This window comes from Paramisgurnus dabryanus, chromosome 12, assembly GCF_030506205.2.
Source record: "Paramisgurnus dabryanus chromosome 12, PD_genome_1.1, whole genome shotgun sequence".
NCBI classification, from domain to species: domain Eukaryota; kingdom Metazoa; phylum Chordata; class Actinopteri; order Cypriniformes; family Cobitidae; genus Paramisgurnus; species Paramisgurnus dabryanus.
In genome coordinates this window covers 37,679,724-37,699,566 of record NC_133348.1, presented here as the reverse complement: position 1 = coordinate 37,699,566, position 19,843 = coordinate 37,679,724, and the positions used below count along the sequence as shown (strand labels likewise).

General features: G+C 37.0%; 1 protein-coding gene across 1 annotated transcript in view; it reads right to left on the bottom strand.

Moving 5' to 3' along the window:
• psmc6 (proteasome 26S subunit, ATPase 6) overlaps positions 1 to 19,843 on the bottom strand; it is a 45,789-nt gene that overhangs the window by 1,196 nt on the left and 24,750 nt on the right. Inside the window, exon 13 of the mRNA XM_065263708.1 lies at positions 639 to 710. Within this exon, the coding sequence (XP_065119780.1) occupies positions 639 to 710 (72 nt within the window). The remainder of the gene's footprint in view (positions 1 to 638; positions 711 to 19,843) is intronic.

Below are 19,843 nucleotides of genomic sequence, written 5' to 3'. Positions count from 1 at the left end.
TGTCATCCAGGTCATTTAGATAAATGATGAAAACAAATCATTTTTCCCCAGATTTTTCCAAGTCACTTTAAATAAAAGCATCTACCTAAATGTTTAACTCTTTCACCGCCAGCATTTTTAAAAAAAGTTGCCAGCCAGCGCCAGCGTTTTTCATGATTTTCACCAAAGTTTAATGCCTTCCAGAAAATGTTCTTCTTTAAATATATAAACATACAATATACCAAATGAAAGAACAGACCCTCTGCTTTCAAACAAAAAAAACCGTTTCATCCTACCTTTAGTGGTTCTTTTGCAATCAGCTTTTGAATATGGGTAGGTTTTTGCAAAAACACCATATTTTGAGCAAAAAGCAGAGATAATTCCATTTTTATGACGGACTTTTCATAGAGATCATATTCAGAGCGATCTTTAAAACAGACACGGACATGCAGCAGCTTGCCATAGGGCAATACTTCCGGTTTTAAAAAGTTGCGGAAGGGCGCCACCTGGTGGATAATAGCGGTATTGCGGAAAGACGGAAAATCTCGTCATTGGCGCGGAAGCGTTTTCTCTTAATTGACGAGATATCTCGTCAATGGCGGGGAAAGAGTTAATCGTAAATGTAAAAATAGTATTTCAGTGTAAGGAACATATCTTACCAGCCTCTGTACACACATTCCTCAAATCAGCTCCATTAAAACCATCTGAGAGTTTAACAATGGCTTCATAATCTGAGGAACAAAAAGAAATGTTGTAATAAAAAAATGGAAGAGTGAAAGATGCTAGTGTTATAATCAACATAAGGAGATCAGATGCAAAAGCTGCAAAATGCCACCTTCGTCAAAAATGAGAATGATATTAACTGAATGCTCTCAGAATAAATTATATCCTCATTAAATACTTTCATTTCAAATTCAATTAATTAAAAGACCTCAAGTTATTCAGAAATACCAATTTGATGGCACAATCTGTTAAGAGTCTGATAAAAATGCTCATTTAGAAGAATATGTCAGACGCAGAGTGTTTATTTCTGCCCAATTATAAAGGAAGTGGGTGTCTGATAAACAATACAAATCGCAGTTTAATTTATGAATGTGATATTAATGAGGATGGGATTTAGAGCTGCAACTACCGACTATTTTTTCAACCGATTAATCTATCGATTATTTTTTCGATTAATCGAATAGTCTAATGATTTTTTTATACATATAATTCCCCAACAAATAATAAATGTAACATCTGCCATTAACGCTAACATTTTATTTAAGCATTTTCTTAATTAAACAAACACACAAACCAAAATTTTCCACATGAAAAATAAAGTGGCAGTGCCACTTTAAAAGAGGCATTATTCACCTTAAACAATAAAATAGGCATATATTAATATTTTAAACATTAGTTTATGATTAGTACATGCATTAACTCAGCATTAGTTCAGACTGAAGTAAAAATAAGTTCATTGTGATTCATGAACCCTTATATAAGATGTAATGGTTATATTATTACTGTTAATATTATTACTATTAGTAGTACGGCATTCTCATTTAACTTTAACATTTAACTTTTCTTAAGTTCCGGGTAAAAAACAAGTTCAGTTAGTATGATCTTCTAATATTTTATAAACAGCGTTTACGCCGCTGTTACTTTAAATAAACGCATGTCAGGAATACCTTACAAGACGAGCTTCTGTAATATCTGCGCACATATTCGCAAAAAAGACGTTCATTGGGAACTCCGCACTGCCAGCTGGCTTTCAGTGCACGCGGGCACATGCCTATCAGTTCTCAATGTGACAGTAACTTATTATTTCATAACTTCTTAATATAAAAACATGTCCTGCTCTTTATTTACTGTTTCAACATACTGCCCAGAAGCGATGCAATGTCACGTCTGTCAGGCGTCTCGCAGCTCGTATTAAACGAAGATGTAAACGCAGCTGTATTAAGCACAATATGTATTGATTCTATTGTTTATAGAGTAAGTATAAAAACTTACTGTAATAGTTCAAATTCTTACGCTGACGTCTCGTCATTTTGAGGTCGGAGAGCTCCAGGTTTTCTTCTTTTAAGATGATCATACACAGGTGTTGCGCTGCTGTGGTATGCCATTTCAGTTTTACACAGTATGTGTTTTATTTGATCTCTGCTTAAAGTATTCCCACACTTTTGATCGCGTTCTGTCTGTTTGGTATAACAATTGTATCACCCGGTCGGAGCTGAAGCCGCCTTCATTTCAAAATGTAAACAGTGCGACGCATCGACGCATTTCCGGCAAATCGACGTAATTACGTAATCGCCGTAATCGACTACGTCGACGCGTCGTTCCAGCCCTAATGGGATTATTAAATAAGCAAACATTTGAAGATTCTATGTTATGGATTTACAAAGACAAAAACACACTGCAGCTTCCTTATGTACTGCTCTAATTATTATTTGTACTTTCTCTAGCCTTTTGTCTTTGACCTGTATTTAAGCATCTCCCCTTTTATTTTATTTAGTTTATTTTTTTAATTCCTGGCTGTTCCTTTATCAGGAAATTCTTTATGTACATTGGCAACATTAATATTGTATGTATGTATGTATATTTTGTTCCCCAACGAGAATTTTGTATGTTGGTGCTTTTGTTTAATAAAAACAAAAAAACAAACAAAAAAAAAAACACACTGCAGCTAATGTTGATAAGAGTCAGCCCAGTCAATTTTGAGAAAAATTAAGGTAAAGTCAGACAGTCACACGGACTAAAGTGAAAAAATTATTCTGACTCAAATCATATTCCTTTAACTGACACTTAGAGGAGGTTTCCCAGAAAGGGTTTAGATTAATCCAGGACTGGGCCTTGGGTATAAAAGGACATTTAAGCAGTTTTTATGGCATTAATAATCATTACTGGTGTGCATCTTAAAGGGATAGTTCACTTTAAAATGAAAATTCTGTCATCATTTACTCATCCTCATGTTGTTCTAAACCTGTATGAATTTATTTTTTCTGATGAACACAAAAGAAGATATTTTAAGAAATGATGTAAACACAACAGTAAGTGACCATAGACTTCCATAGTAGGAAAAAATATTTTGGAAGTATTGTGGTTAATGACTAAGAAAATATTTTGATAAATGATGGTAAGCACACAGCAGAGCATGTGAGCAGTGCGGAGCGGGAGCGGAGCGTTGTGGTAATATTTCCAAAATTTCCGCTCCGCTCGCTCAATACGCTCAGCACCGCTCGCTCATCCCAGAATGCCCTATGGGAATTTGCTAGTTCGAGAATCTGCAAAAACGGCTAGCAACAAGTTATGGAGTTCAAATATTGTTTTAATGAAGTCGCCAGCCTTATATAGAAATGAAAGAAATGAAACTAAGATGACAGAATAACTGTAGCGTCATCTGCATCTAGATGCAGTTTTACTTTAATCTAACTGATCAACACAAATACAAAGCGCCATAATATAACTGATTGCTTACCAGCATTAAAACCACTTAAAATAAAAACCTTTATAGTTCTCCGCTCCGTGGATGAGGAAGCTTCAGCCAAAAACGCCGGTGCCTTTAGTATTAACTGACTGAACAATTGCCTCTTCCCTGGACATTTAGATATTATTTTTTTTATCAACAGTATCTACGTGGAACATTATAAACATTGATGATAATCTGCCAACTCGACTGATTCAGCACGTCCTCTATTTTACAGAGAGTCCGCTTAATTAACAGCTTTTTGTTCGGTCCGCGTGAGCTTAAAATTTTTGTTCTGTAATTTGTTCTCGCATAGGCTATATTTCTACATATTTTCGACCAAGTAACACTCAGGATAAAATTTAAGTTGTTTTATATAGCATTTAAGCTTGTTCTGAAACGATCACAAATCAATCTGACTAAAATGATCTATCCAAAATAATTATTTATTCGTTTTCATACTATATAGATACACGTTAATTTATCTACTAATATACTATTGAGAATGCCATAAATAAATACTCATGGCCTTCTGTATTGCATTCGTTTTGTACATTTACAGGTTCATAAATACGGTCTAATTTTAATTTCTTTAAGACACAGCTGTGTTCTGTATTTACTGATGCACTGTAAATTCACACTTAAAAAACCTTCTTGTTAAGAAATGGTTCAATTTATTTTAGTTTTTTTTCAAATAATATATTTATATAATAGTATAGTTTGTTAATCTTTTTCTCATAAGGGGAACGAATTATTATAATATTTCGTAATTTCTTATTACATTTATTATTACTTCAAATTGTGAATTAGTAAAACATGTGGATGTCGTGAAAACAAATTGTTAATTTGAATTTTATCCGGAGCTTCGTATCAGTTAAACTAGGTCTAATAGCCAACACACAACTGTACATAACTGCGATTTATCAGCTAATACTTTAATTAAATGCAATTATCCAAGAACGTCAGTACAGAAAACAATTAGGCTTACTAATTTTTTTATGTCGGAGCGGGATCTGAGCAGGAATTGGTTTATTTGCAAGCGTGAGTGGAAAGTTAACGGAGCACTTGCTTGGCCGGTGAGCGACTTAGTGGAGCGTTTGAACAGTAGAGCGGTTCATTTCCCAAAATATCTTATTTTGTGTTCATCAGAAAAAAGAATTTCATACAGGTTTAGAACAACATGAGGAGGAGGAGGAGGAAATGATGAGGGAATTTTCATTTTAAAGTGAATCCCTTTAAAACAAAACAATGGCAATGCTTTATGACCAGATACTGTACGTCAGTGCAAGATTTTTTTTTAACTAACTTGGCTCATACATGCATTTTAGTCTGGGACTAGGATAAGACCGGTCCAGGAAACCACCCCTTAAATGTAAAGGGGCATATTTTGAGTCTAAAATTGCTTAAATATCAACATTTGCAAGGCTTATAAACACATGCAAATTATGAAAACTCTACATAAATAGTCATTTCTACATAAATAGTTATTTCTACATAAATAGTTATGTTTACTTGACTGATTATTATTGATGCGATTAGTTTCATGTATGCTTGATTTTTCTGCTTTCCCACAAAAAAATATTTTCTGACTGTGTGGACCAGTCGTCAATCTTTAAAACATTAACAAATATACATGTATTAAGAGAATTTTATACAATATTTTGCAATTTTAACATGTTTACATTTACGTATTTACAGAAGGCTAGTACACCAATGTGACTTACAAGCGAGAAGTATGTCCATCATTTGTTTCAATCCATTATTAAATAAATTAATACAATTGTTTCAAGTCACTTTGCAATAGGGGTGGGACAAAAAAAAATTTGATTCTTCGATGCATCGCGATGCGGACATGGCAGATTTAGAATCGATTCCACAAATGTCAAGAAACGATTCCTAAATGTTAGTTTACAAAATAATAATGTGACGTTGTCAGAACTAAAAGGTGGAACTCAACTGGGGGAGCGGTGCTGCACACGGACAGCTACACGGACAACTGCAAGAAAACAAGAAACACTTTGGGATAGTCTTCCTCTGCCTTTTCTATGTTTACTGAGTGGCAGGGAGAAACAGGGCATTTAATGACTCATCTGACTGTGCCAATAGCATTTCCCTAAGCCATCCGCTGACTGTTTAGGTAGAAGAACATGAATAAACTTCTGTAAAACTATGCACATAGTTTGTTATCGCTGAGTGCGCTGCATTGGATAAAAAAAGATAAGTAATACTGCAAAAATTACTGTGCATAATGATGATGCTAGATGCAGTTGTTAGTCAGTTTGTGGAAGTTAAAGGTGCTCTAAGCGAATTGAAGCGTTTTAGACCATAAAACATTTTTTGTTACATACTGGAAACATCTCCTCACTATCTGCTTGCTGCCTGTCTCCTGATCAAACTGTAAAAAAACGCGATCTCTGTAGACAGCCCAGGCTTCACAAACGGCAATATCAACAAATGGCCAAACCTAGCCAGCACAAAACAAAACAAAGTATTCCAGCCAATAAACGACAAGAAGGATTTGGGGGTGGGGGTTGGGCGCGTTCATGAAAGCACGGAAGGGAGGGGGAGGGGGAGGAGTTAGCTACGCTCTGTCTGTTTGAAAACAGTTCAAACATCAACAGGAAGTGACGTCGCACATTATTCGCTTAGAGCGCCTTTAATGCCGGTAAACAAATAGAATTAATATGTCACGTTTAATTTTAATGGTTTTAGTGTCTTATGACACTAAACATATGAACATATATGTTTATAATAACGACAATAATGATCACTAAGCCTGGATTTGAGAGCAAATGTGACAATGATGGTCACAAATATGCTAATTAGTGCATCAAGAACAAATTCTGAATTCATGAGGGTTCAAGCGATTCACCCCGGGGAAAATTAGTATGAGACACATCAGCATTTTTATCAGTAAGGGGATTTCTATTGGCGCTTTTACCCCACGGTTTGGTTTAGTTTGGGTCGGGTCAGCTTACTTTTGGGAGCTTTTCCATTGGGTGCAGTACATGGTACCCAATACTTTTTTTCGTACCACCTCGGTTGGGGTTCCAAGCGACCCGAGCTGATACCAAACGTGACGTGAAAACACTGTAGATCACTAATTAGTCTTAGAGAATCTTCACTACAGCGTCATTGCTATAATGCAGATTAACTTTACCTGTGCTAGCTTGCGCTGTCTCGAGCAAACATGTTGTCATCTGTGCTCTGCTATAAGTTTCCAAACTCCCTTTTAGCAATAAACATCCACAGGTTGAGAATCAGGGGCACCATAACAGTTTTTTCCCAGACTTGCACTTTGTGGCAGAACATTCGCGATGAGCACGTCAGCATAATATATGCTTAAATGGGACTTCAATGAGGCTCAGCAGAGCGCCGTCGACTGACCCCAGGGGTGTTTGAACAGTCATGTGAGACAGAGGTAAACGCGGTGTGCAAACATCTATTTGTGGTGGCCAATTTAAATTTTGTGGCGGACTGAGAAATAAAATGTATGGGAATGTACAACGACGCTCTCACTTGTATGATGTCACAGCAGTATGCAGCGCAAATATAACAACACGCCTATAATCCCTCCCAGTGCAAAGTGATACTAAACTTGATGGAAAAGCTAACCACGCCAAAGTGAGGTGAGCTGACCCGATCCAAACTAAAATAAACAGTGGGGTACTATGCAATGGAAAAGCACCATAAGTGGGCTATTGACACACAATTTCCACCAGATGTAGCCATCAAGCCAAATATTGAATTCATACAAAGAAATCAGAACATTTAAGTATACAAGTTGAGTCATAATAAATAAAGTGAAATGACACAGTGAATAAGTATTGAACACATGAAGAGATCAGGGTGCAAAATGGCATAGAAAGCCAGATCATCACCTGAAATCTGTCAGTATTGCGAGAGAAACCCTGCTCCCTATAGGTACTAATTGATATCAGCTGCTGCTTTAGTCCTAATTGATGGGCTATAAAGGCTTCTCATTACCCAGGAGGCACACAGGAAAGACTTCATGATAGGTAAATGCAAAGAACTCTCAAGATCTTTCTAATCTTATCGTTGAAAGAATGAATGGTTATAGGTGCATTTCCAGAATGCTGAATGTTCCTGTGAGCACTGTGGGGGCCATTATCCGGAAATGGAAAGAGCATCACTTCACCATAAACCGGCCACGATCAGGTGCTCCACGTAAGATCCCTGTCCGAGGAGTGCAAAGAATAATCAGGAGAAATCTCCAAGAGCCAAGAACCACTCGGGCAGAACTTCAGGAAGACCTTGCATCAGCAGGTACTGTTGTTTCAAAGAAAACTATAAGCAATGCACTGAACCGCCATGGCATCCATGCACGCTCACCACGAAAGACTCTATTGCTGAACAAAAAGTATGTTGAGGTTGTGTTAAGGTTTGCGAAAGAGCATTTGGAGAAGCCTGTGGATTACTGGGAGACAGCCCCGCCGCTCCCATAACGCGCATCACGCGCTGTGCGTAGGGCACCAGGTGCTGAGAGGGCACCAAAACAATAGCCTAATGAAAAAAAATTATAATGCTGATAGAATTTCATTAGTCTATAGTAGGGCTGTCAAAATGGCTGAACAAGTACATTCGAAATTCGTCCTTGAAAAATAATAAAATTCGAATTATATTCGAATTATAAAGACCTACTTTATCTTGGAGAAAATACTCCTAAAAGCCCACAAGAGGGCGCAGCACAAAGCCTGACTCATGCACAGCATATTTTTTCCTAAAACGAATGTTATAAACACTAATAAATTAAACATAATTTCTTAAATTCATATGCAAAGGAACAAAAGTGCACATAGATATCTGGAAGTGCAAAATGCCTCAACAGCCAGCGTGTGTTATACATTAATTAAATTTACAAAAAAATGTACAGAGCCTCAGTCAAAACAGAACACAACGGTGTCTTAATGAAATCAAAATTAACCAGTATATTTGTGCACCTGTAAATGTACAAAACGAATGCCATACATAGACAATGCATATTAATATAGGGCATTTTAAATAATATATAAGTAGATAAATGTACGTGTTTCTAATAAAGTTTGAAAACGAATGAATCTTTATTTAAGCCAAAATAAGTGGGAAAGATCATTAGTCATTTAAATTTTGTCAAGCTTAAACACTATTCACAACAACTTATATTATATTTTGTGTGTTCCTTGGTTGAAAATATGTAGAAATATATGCGAGTAATAAAGTACAGAACAGAAATGTTTAACTTACGCGCAGAGTGAAGCCGTTAATAAAGCAGACTCTCCGTAATTAATAGAAGACGTGCTTGACAACAGTCGAGTTGGCAGATGATCATCATGTTTATATTTCACGCAGATAATGTTGATGAAAAACTTTCATATTATCAAATGTCCAGGTGAAAGTCAAGTTTCCAGTCAGTTATAAAAATAAAGCCACCGCGTCGTGCAACTCTCTCATATGCGGTGTGGACTCTGTAGATGCACATATGGTTTTAATGTTGCTAAACAAGCAGCTGAATTATGGCACTTTCGTGTTGATCAGTTAAAGTTATTTTAAACTTTAAAACTGCATTTAGAAGCAGACGACATGCATCTCAGCTAGTTTCACTTTGCGCTTGAATTCCAGTTGATGCTCCAAAAACCAAAGAAGCATCACACAGCCCTTTTAATATGTATTCTGTCCGACTCGTAATCCCCACTGTCTTTTCTTGCTATTTTTCAAATGAATAACGCTGGCTTGCTCCGCATAGTTGGCTGAGCCGCTAACGCTCTGTATAACAATCCGCGTCAGTTACATCATCATCACGTTGCGTGAGCTTCCTGACACAGGTAAAATTCGAATGCAAAGTTTTACGTTCGAATATGCATATTTTTTTTACATTCGACGAATATTCGAAATTCGAATTAAAATTTGACAGCCCTAGTCTATAGAAATATTATTAGGCACTTTTTATCCATGTAAATGTTACAAAAAAGGGGGGACGAGATAATTTAATTGCGCTAGTATAGAAAGTATGCCCCCCAGCCTTTGATGGTCCGTGTCGGTTTATCGCGCGGGCGCCTGACGAAGTTTGACAGAGGCCGTTTCTCAATCTGAAGGCTGCAGCCTCCAGAGGTCGCATTTCTAGGCTGCATACATCATCAAAACGTTCTTATTTCGTAATATTAACGATTATGAAGTTGACTATTATTCTTAGTTAATCGTAAATTGTTTTGATATGCTTATGACTTGCTAATGTAATGTTCAGTTAACTAAAATAAACCAGGCTTGATGACGTATGCAGCCTGCATATGCGACCTCGCGCAGGCTGCAGCTTTCGGATTGAGAAACGGCCAGTCAGAAGCCAAATTTTGGAAATGGCCGGAAAAGACAGCAGGGGTCAGGATCGGAAAAAAGAAAAAAGATGAAACTGCGGGATGATGCCCGTGCATCACTTGCAGGTAAGTCCATCATGTTTAATTCCTAAATAAGGGAAATGTCCATGGCTTCAGCTGCTGCTAATCGTAATGCGCCTCGATCTTGCGGTGCTGATATTAATGTTAGCAAACTATGTTGTTTTAAGTTATAACTTCAGTGCAAGCTAAATTGAGATTTTACTGTAAAATATTTCCTATGCATTTTACAAATAACTGACGGCAGCTGTTACTTTCTTTACTACGTTTTTTTAGATATTGAGCAGTTAGTTTATTTTGTGGTTTATTTTGACGTGACGGTGGTTAAAACTTAGTTAATGTTAGCAGTCAGTGCACATGGTAGGCTAACAATTCCTGACTGTTAAATATATATAAATATAAAATGTCATGATATGAAGCAAACATTACTGTGACACTTAGTTCTCTAAATCTTTGTAATATTTAAGAATTTTAAGTATTCTTGTTATTGATGTTTATTTAATGTAATTTATTTAAAGTGACATTGCACTTGGGAAAAACATGTCTGGATTATTTTGATAATTTAAGTTTGGTATTTGTTCTATTTTGCTATTCTATAAAAGTTTGCACTTTCAAATGTGTGTGTTGACTAAAGCTGTGAAGATTTTACTTTCTGCTATTAAGTTATATGTTTGGTAATAAAAAGTTAAACTGGCAAAAACAAACAAAAAATTTCTCAGGGTCGGGGGCATTATAAAGGAATTATGCTTAGGGCACCAAAATGGCTAGCAGCGGCACTGCTGGGAGACTATTAGTATGGTCAGATGAAAGCAAAATTGAACGTTTTGGCAGTCATTCTACACACCATGTTTGGAGAAGAAATGGCACTGCCCACCACTCCAAGAACACCATACCAACAGTTAAGTTTGGGGGTGGAAGCATCATGGTTTGGGGCTGCTTTTCAGCAAGCGGTAATGGCAGACTTCATATTATTGAAGGCAGGATGAATGTACCGAGAGATTCTGGATAAAAATTCCCTGCCATCTACTAGATACCTAAAAATGAAAACACAAGGCCAAGGAAACAATGAAGTGATTTCAGAAAAAGAAAATCAATCTGCTTAAATGGCCCAGTCAATCACCTGACCTAAAAATTCCATAGAAAATCTATGGAGAGAACTGAAGATCAGAGTTCATAAAAGAGGCCCAAGGAACTTTCAAGATTTTAAGACCATTTGTGTGGAAGAATGGGCCAGAATCACTCCTGAGCAATGCAGACAACTCCATACAAGAGGTGTCTAGCAGCTGTAATCACATACAAAGGCTTTTCTACAAAGTATTAAATAAAATGTGTTATTCCCGGTGTCATTTCACTTCATTATGAAACAGCTTGTATACTTAAATGTTCTGATTTCTTTGTACACTCAAAAAAATTAAATGATGGGGTTAATTAAAAGTATTATGTCAACAGGTTCCACACAATTTGTTTAACACCACAATTGAGTTAAATAAACATGAAAAAATTTATAAATGACGACAAATACATTTCAATATTGTTATTTATGATTTAGTTAGTCGATAACACTAAATCAATCAAAGTGCAGCTGCTCAATACAACTCATCATAGACTTTTTTAATTACAGTTTATCAAACATAACAAACATATTTGAAATGCAATGTTACATTTCAGACTAATAATCACAACATGAAAGGATTAAATTAAATTGGCAAAAGTGAAAGTTAATTTTTTTAAATGTATGAATTCAATATTTGGCTTGATGGCTACATCTGGTGGAAATTTTGTGTCAATAGCCCAATTAGAAATCCCCTTACTGATAAAAATTCTGATGTGTCAAATACTTATTTTTCCCGATGTATACATGTTATTTTAATTGATATAATGTTTTACTGCGTTTTGTGTCTTATACTCGAATGATGACTATGCGTCTATATGACTATAAGCATGTGTATGACGAAGAATACAGAAAAGGCGGATGACATCAAAGTAGCGCAAGAGCGATTCGAAAGCAGACTTCTTTATAATTTATTGAGCATCCCTACTTTGAAATGAAGTACAATCAGCATCTTTCTCAACAATGACATCTGAATTACATAAACTCCGGTATAGCGGATCATAAAACATAATTTTGAGAGAACAGGAGACTGGCGGAAACCTTTTCCTACCAAAGACAGAGACACCAGAGAAAGCGTGCATGCTTTATTTTGCCTGGACAGATGAGCAAGAGTAAACATACTTTATTCTGTAGGGCAGGGGTTCCCAAACTTTTTTCCTGCACACCCTCTTCTATGTCCCAACCGGGTTGGCGCACCCCCAATCCCCAATTCAAAAAAAAAAAAAAAAAACCCGCTAAAAAGATTTGTTTTTAAAGACTCATGTTTAATAATGCGCAAATAACCAGGGGCCGGTTGCAACAGCCAGACGTTAAGAAGTTGGGTGCAGTGTTCGAATTGAAGGGGGTCTGGGGGGTCCCGGACCTGCTATAAGCCTCGAGGGACCCCCATAAACCCCTGGATTTTATTCAAATTAAAATACAACATGAATTTAAAATTCTCATGTTGCGCTGTCACAAAGCGATATGCTACTGTCCGTTATTTGTCCCAATTTCGCAATAAACTAATTCAAATGATTTCTGTCTGAAATAAAAATAAACTCGCAAGTGCGCCTCCCACTGTTTTGTGGAGGAATTGAAAAACGAGTTAATGTCTCTGTCTGCATGTCGTGTGGATTATATTCACCTCAGTGACGGAAAGAATGTTTAGTAATCTTTAGGATTAGGGTTTTTTTTATTCTTCTCAAACTATCATTTCATACCAGTGGCGAGGCTACACACTCAAATTGACAGCTGGTCTACCAAGTCAAAAGAAACACAAAATATTTTATTGGGAAAGCAGAAGAAATCTCGTATAAACGATAATAAATTAGCCTATAGTATTTTTAAAACGAATCGCTCAAATAGCATCATTGACAAATAAATAACTATTTATAGAAAGCTTATCTTTTGCATGTGTGGTTTTAAACCTTGCAAATGTTAACAAGCAAGCGATTTTAAACAATTTGAGTGCAAGATGTTAAAGTAAGCTGTTTTGTGTGTGCTCAGGCAATGACGCGCGGACATACTCAAATGAACGCACACTCATAAGCGGACGCACAGAGACGCGCGATTCTAAAGCATCCAAACACAAAATTATCTCGAAATAGCACAGTCTTGGCACTTATTCTCATAAAAACATTCAGTTATGTCTTAAAGTGAGTGCAAACAGTTCAGAAAGAAGTCAAATCTTTGTGTTGGTCTGAAAGTAGCAGTTCTTATCTGCTTGTGTTTCTGTCATTTATATTAATTAAACAACAGAAAACAAAGGAAAATCACTTCTGTATCTTTAAAAAGATTAATTATATTTAATTTATATAATAAAGAAGACCGTGTTAATGTTTATTTGATTCTATTTATACCTAAATACTACTGTTAGATCTTACTTTATTTGTAACTTTGTTCTTTTCTATTTTTATATGCTCATCATTTCTTAATTTGTTCTTATTTTATTTTCCTAGCCCCAGTTTTGCTGATCCGAAAATTAATCGATCTATGATTTAAAAAACGCAATGTAATCCATTTAACCACTACTAGTAAAAATATGTAATTTGAGAGTAGGCATTGAGGCTATTTCACCCCTATTCTGTTCAAAATTTTCACACTAATTTGAGGGGTAAAAACGTTTATGTTTGAGTTAAGGGTAATTTGGAGTTTCTTTGATTAAAACCAGGATCAGATGATTGTTGATCCAGGATCACATCTTACTTTGTCAAATCACAGCGACCCTACAATGAGGGGGGTGGGGCTTGGACAGGGGGTGGGGCTTAGGTAGGGGACCCCCCCATAAGCTTTGACATAATTCGAACACTGGTTGGGTGCAAGTCCTACGTCGAGCTTAGCTACGTCTGACATTGTGAAAAATATTTACGGGTGTTGCACCATCTGAAACTACGACCAGACGCAGCTACGCTCAGGGTAGCTACGCTCAGGGTAGATGATGCGCGTCCCCGTGTATGCGTTTAACCACTGTGATATTTAGATGCCATTCGAGTTTACTATAGTAAAAATCGTACACTTACTGCCGTCAGCTAATAGATGATATATGAGAGTTTCCTCATGTTTACCAGTGCGCTCTCCTTCTAGATGCGTGCGTAACGTGCAGACCCATCATTCACGAAAGCCTTTACTGTTCGCACAAAATGTGTATAATAGTTTGCAGATTCATTATAACAGCTCAAGTTTAAAACAAAAATTAAATGAAAGCTTTTAATAAGTTCTCTACAGTGTCTTTGTAAGTATTTATGTATTTTATTATTAAATAAAATTATAATTCATTGGCGGTCTCTTTACCATGAATGAAAACATTGCTCGCGTATCATGTGCATTACACGCGCCCATGTCTCGTCATATTTCTATTTTTGCCATAAAAAAGTCTCTCTCTCTTGGTCCCTCTCCTCCTTCCTGACTAACATCTTTATCATAAGACGTCCCACACTTGACAGTTTCCCTGATTTCAGCCAGTTAAGCCTATTTATAATATATATGGAATGAATGAAATGAGTTGGAACGCAAATAGCGGCTGCAGTGCATAACAGAAGAGCAGTGCGTAGAAAAAGACAGCAGCTGTCTTCTACGTTTCTATCAAAAACCAATTAAATATAGATTTTTTATTTAAAATAAAAGCGATTACAAAGGAAATATTTACTGTTCATTGTTTTATTTATTTATTGTATGGAAAAATCCCACTTAAAGAAACAGACTGCCATTACATTTTTCCTCTATACAAATATATTTGTAATATCACATATACATAATTAACCATTCAGCTTTAGTTGTTTTTGAACATTTATTTATTGTTAAGTTGCAGTTGCTTGAAAGGTTATACTTTAACCAAGGTAAAACCACATCAGATGGCAATGCTTCAGAGATATGTTGGCATTACTTTGCATTTTTATTATAGTTGTTAAGTGATGATTTGGGTGTTTGTGACCAAAGCAGCATGTTTAAAAGTACTGAGTAGCTATATGAACTAACTCCGGAAAGCTGCACCAGATGCAGTCTACACAGACATGTTTCATATGCAGCTATAATTCAGCAGATACAACTGTCACCCTTTAGGGCATGGTTTCAGTCATCTGTACTTTTGTTTGTTGCTTTAAAAGAGTAGAGCTGGTCACGTGACCCAGAGTGAGATGGCTGCTTGAGTTCTCAGCTCTGCTCAAATTCTTAAATATTAACATCTTTCTCCTCTGATTTCTCATTTTAATTCATTGAACAGATTTATAACTATGTCAGACACACATTCTGACAAAGATTTTCCTATTTTTGGCTCGACGCGCTCGCAGAAGGCTAAAGAAGAAGACCAGAAAAGGCCTACTCACCACGCTACTTCGGCCGAAGCTCACGTTAACACGGCCGAATCTCATTTAGATATGTCGCTGATTTTATCAGACATAAAGGCCAACGGATCGCGCCTCGATGGAATTAATAGCCGTCTGGAGGGGATAGCCAGCTCTGTGTCTTGTCTCCAGAATTCATTTGCTGCCCTCGCCGAGAGAGTTACTGGTGCTGAAACTCGCTTGGATGAAACAAAACAGAGAATTTCGTCCGTCAAAGATTCGGCGGCAACTACTGAGGCACAGCTAACCGGCTTGAAGGAGACGGTGGATCTGTTACAGGCGAAGATAGACGATCTTGAAAACAGAGGTCGTCGCAAGAATCTGAAAATAGTGGGTCTGCCAGAGAGGTCGGAAGGTTCCGGTCCACTCTAAGCATTTCTGCGAGACATGATCCCTAAATGGTTAGATCTGCCTGCGGACTTCCCTGCACTGGACATCGAGAGAGCCCATAGATCTCCCACCTTCGTATCTAAGGGGCTGTTTACACTTGGTTTTAAGATGTGTTTTCATCGATCGGATCACAAGTGGACGAGAGAGACACATTACGTTTACACCTGGTATTTAAATCCGTCTCTTTTGTCCACTTTCGACCGCATCTGTCCTGAATACTGTGAGGGGGTGGTCTGTGAGACGGTGGGCGAGTCTCTCTGCTGTCATTCAAACGCGAGCGGGAGTAATTATGAGTTTATATGGATGCAAACTTATATTATGTCGGAGCCCGCTGCTTGTTTAGTAAGTAAACATGCTGCACAGTGTTTTGTACGTTTATTTGTTGGAGCTTTCTCTGAATTTTCAGCGCAATTGATGAAATAGGATCGCGCAACTTTCACGCTTTCAAAACGAAACTACGGAGATCAGACGCTTGGTTTTATCAATGAAAGGTTAAAAATAGCGCTGTTCACCATATGTTCACGCCAGAAGTCAAAAAAAGACGTGAATCTTGTGTTTAATACCTCAGAATATATAAATGGGCGGAGAGAAGGCGGTCGCGTGTGGCTGTTCGAACACATTCAACCACATTGTGTTCCGCAACTCCAAAGCAATCCGATTGAAAGTGGTTTCGACTACCTCTGAATGTGGTTGAAAGTGGTCGAAAGTGGACACATTCAAAACGTTTTGAACACCGTTTACACCTGTCATTAACGTCGTCCACTTGTGATCCGATCTACGAAAACGCATGTTAATGCCATGTGTAAACAGCCTCTAACAGTCGGAATCCAGCTCCGAGAAGTGTTTTAGTTCGGTTTCTACGGTTCACTGATAAAGAAGAAATTCTGAAAGTGGCCCTGAAGAAGACGGTTTCTCATAATGGCTCGGAGCTTTGATTCTACTCGAAACTGTCAGCCGGCCTGCTGCAGAAGCGCCGCGAGTTCGCGACCGTGGGTAAAGCTTTGGCCGCCCTCGGTTTGTACCGGGGATTCGCCTATCCAGCCAGACTCAGGTGTCTGCACAATGGAAAGATTAAACTGTTCAACGATCCAAAATCAGCCATGGCTTTCCTTGACTCTCTGGACGATTAACTGTTTGATCTCTGTTTGAGATCTGCACTTTGATTCTCAGAGGAGAAATTGTCCATTCCATTGGATATGTACAGTATAACTCTATGGATATAACCCTTTAAGGTAACCCAAAATGTTGTTACTGTCCGCCACGTAACGTTAGGCTATCACGGTTTTAAATATTGTGTATACGTAGCGGACCCGAAAGTTTTTTTTTATTATTGTTATTATTATTATTTCAAATGTCAAAATTTAATTAATAATAATTATCCCAATGGTTTCATAAATCGCTGTTTTATGTTTTGTATTATACTCGTAAGTGGAGCGGACAGTGACGGGGCTGTTTAACTTGGTGGTATTATGTTATCGTCTGTTTTAAGGCGTCTTGTGTTATTTTGTGACTTATTGATATCATCTGTGCCTCATCGTTTGGGGATGGGGTCTTGGGGGGAGGGTTTTTTCGGGTTTGTTTCATGTTCTGTTTGTGGTACTCTTCAGTTTGCATTCGGTGTCTCATACTGTCATAATCTGTTGTACACTTTGCACGTTACTTTTATCACTCTATACTTTCTGTATGCTAAACGCTATTAAATTGGTAACTTGGAACGTGAAGGGCATAGGCCATGTAATTAAAAGGAAGAAAATTTTAACATTCCTTAAAAAAAGAACATATATCTATCGCGCTGCTACAGGAAACTCACTTATCTGATTAAGAACATATGAAGTTGAAAAGAGATTGGGTTGGTCAGATCTATTTTTCCTCATTTACGTCAAACAGTAGAGGCACTGCAATCCTTATCCATAAAAACATACCATTCATTCTCAAACATGTAGAACATGCCCCCCCCAACCATACAAAATATTGGTCTTCTGTCCTGGAGGCTGAGAGGAATGTCTGAGTTTGACCATCTATTTGATAATGGTCAAATAAGGGTAATTTCAGTCATTAAGGGAGGAATTCAACCTGCCCAGCAATGAGTTTTATAAATTTCTTCAATTACGGCATTTTTTAGAATCTAAAGAAGGTAATATACGATTTGATCTTACTGAAGTGGAAAAACAGCTTCTCTCTTAATTTACTCTTAAAAGTAAGATCTCTGAGTTATATGTTTTGCTTTCCAATATTGGTCCTTCAACTTTTGACGCTCTGAGGGTGATATGGGAAAAGGACTTGGGTTCAGAATTTAGTAATGAGGTGTGGTTATCTGTTTGTACATGTGTTTTCCCCAAAGGTTTCTCAATATCGGCCCACAAACAAAATTTTAAACTTATCCACAGAACTTATCTAACTCCAGTTCGACTTAATAAAATGTTTCCTAACTCTTCCCAATTATGTTTCAAGTGTAAAACAGACACTGGCACAGTGATGCATGTGTTCTGGGATTGTGTTAAAATCAAAAGATACTGGAAAGAGATTCATAAGATTATTCAGAAGATTATCGGAAAGACCTCTGCGTTTTCTCCAATTGTTTATCTTTTGAACTTTAAAGCTGATCTGTGCCTTAACTGTGACGAAGAAAGTGTACTGAACTTTTGTATATATTTGGCGAAAAAATTTATATTATTATTATGGTCAACTCCTCAGATCCCCTCAGTCAATATGTGGATAAGTCAAGCTGCCACTCTTTTACCTCTGGAAAAACGAACTTATGATCTGCATCAAAGATCAGATGCTTTTTGGCGAACTTGGTCGTCTTTGTGAAATTTCTGGAAGCTGTTCAGTGACTGATATTTCCTTTAAAAATTAAAAAAAAATTGTCTATAAAATGGCCCTGTTAGTTACTTTGATATGCCCTGTTTCATCATTTTTCTTTTTATTATTATTTCTTCTTCTTATATTATTTTTGAATTCTATATGCCTATGTTTGAACATGTGTATATTCAAAGATTGTATGGTGATGTGGCTGTGTGTATGAGTATGAGATACAGGTACCACTGTGTTGTGTTATTGTTACAATAAAAAACAAAAAAACTCTGCCACAGCCCATCTTCGAGTAACCCCACAGAGTAACGGCTCTTCTCTGGACGTACACTCGAACAGATTGAGGTTGACAATGATATAATTAAAGTGCAGATAAGCAATTAAAAATATGGAAACACACTAACCTTTTCCACTGGTGGCACTTGTGCTACTAACTTTTTCAGTTACTGGCGCAAAACATGATTTGGTCGCACAAATTAGTTATGTTATATTATGGATAATAATGAACAATACTGTAATGAAACTGCATTGCATACAGATGTGCTTTTAATTTTACTTGCCATCTTATAAACCACATGCCGCCTTGTTTTTTTAACGTTGCAGTGTTTCCCACAGATCTGAAATTTACTTGTGGTGGTAGCCTGTGAAAAGGGCAATCATTACCCACCGACAAATAATTGTCTACTATACATGTGACAAAGAACTAAGAATGTGTGACACAATACTTTGATTTATTGAACATTAATATAATTTCACATTATAGCTTGTTAATCTAACCAACCCAAACTTTCTTTGAACAAAGCTGACACTGTTTGTCAAAGCACCATAAAAACACTACTGTTTTTGCATTGATATATGAAGCAATTAGATGACCCCTTTATATTCAACCTCAACATATACTATGTATAGTATATTAATAGACAGTGCAGGTCTATAGATTATAAATGTGACTGGTGTTATGATGGTTATAATTTCTATTAGATAGATAGAGCAGAAGCAGTAAAAATGCCTATGTCTCTCTTACCAATTAAAAAAAGCTTTATTCACTCATTATTTCAGATTTAAAAGTCTACCCTCGGTCCCGGTGAAAGGTGACTTTACTTGCAGCTTTGCGTTTTTTATATCTTGAGTCAGCTTGAGCTTTGCTCGTTCAGTGCAATGCTTAGCATTGCTTTTTTTCTACCATATCTGCGCAAACTTTTTAGAAAAGATATGGTTCATTCATAATAAGATTATAAAAAATAGGAGGAAGAAAATGCAGTGCGTGGTCGTAACAAGAGCCAGTTTTGATCGCCATAGAAACCGGAGGCACGCTGAAACTGCCCTCGAGATTTAGCGGGGTAGCACTCGTGACCTTTCTCCGATCGATTCGGATTTTACACAAAATATTAATCACTTG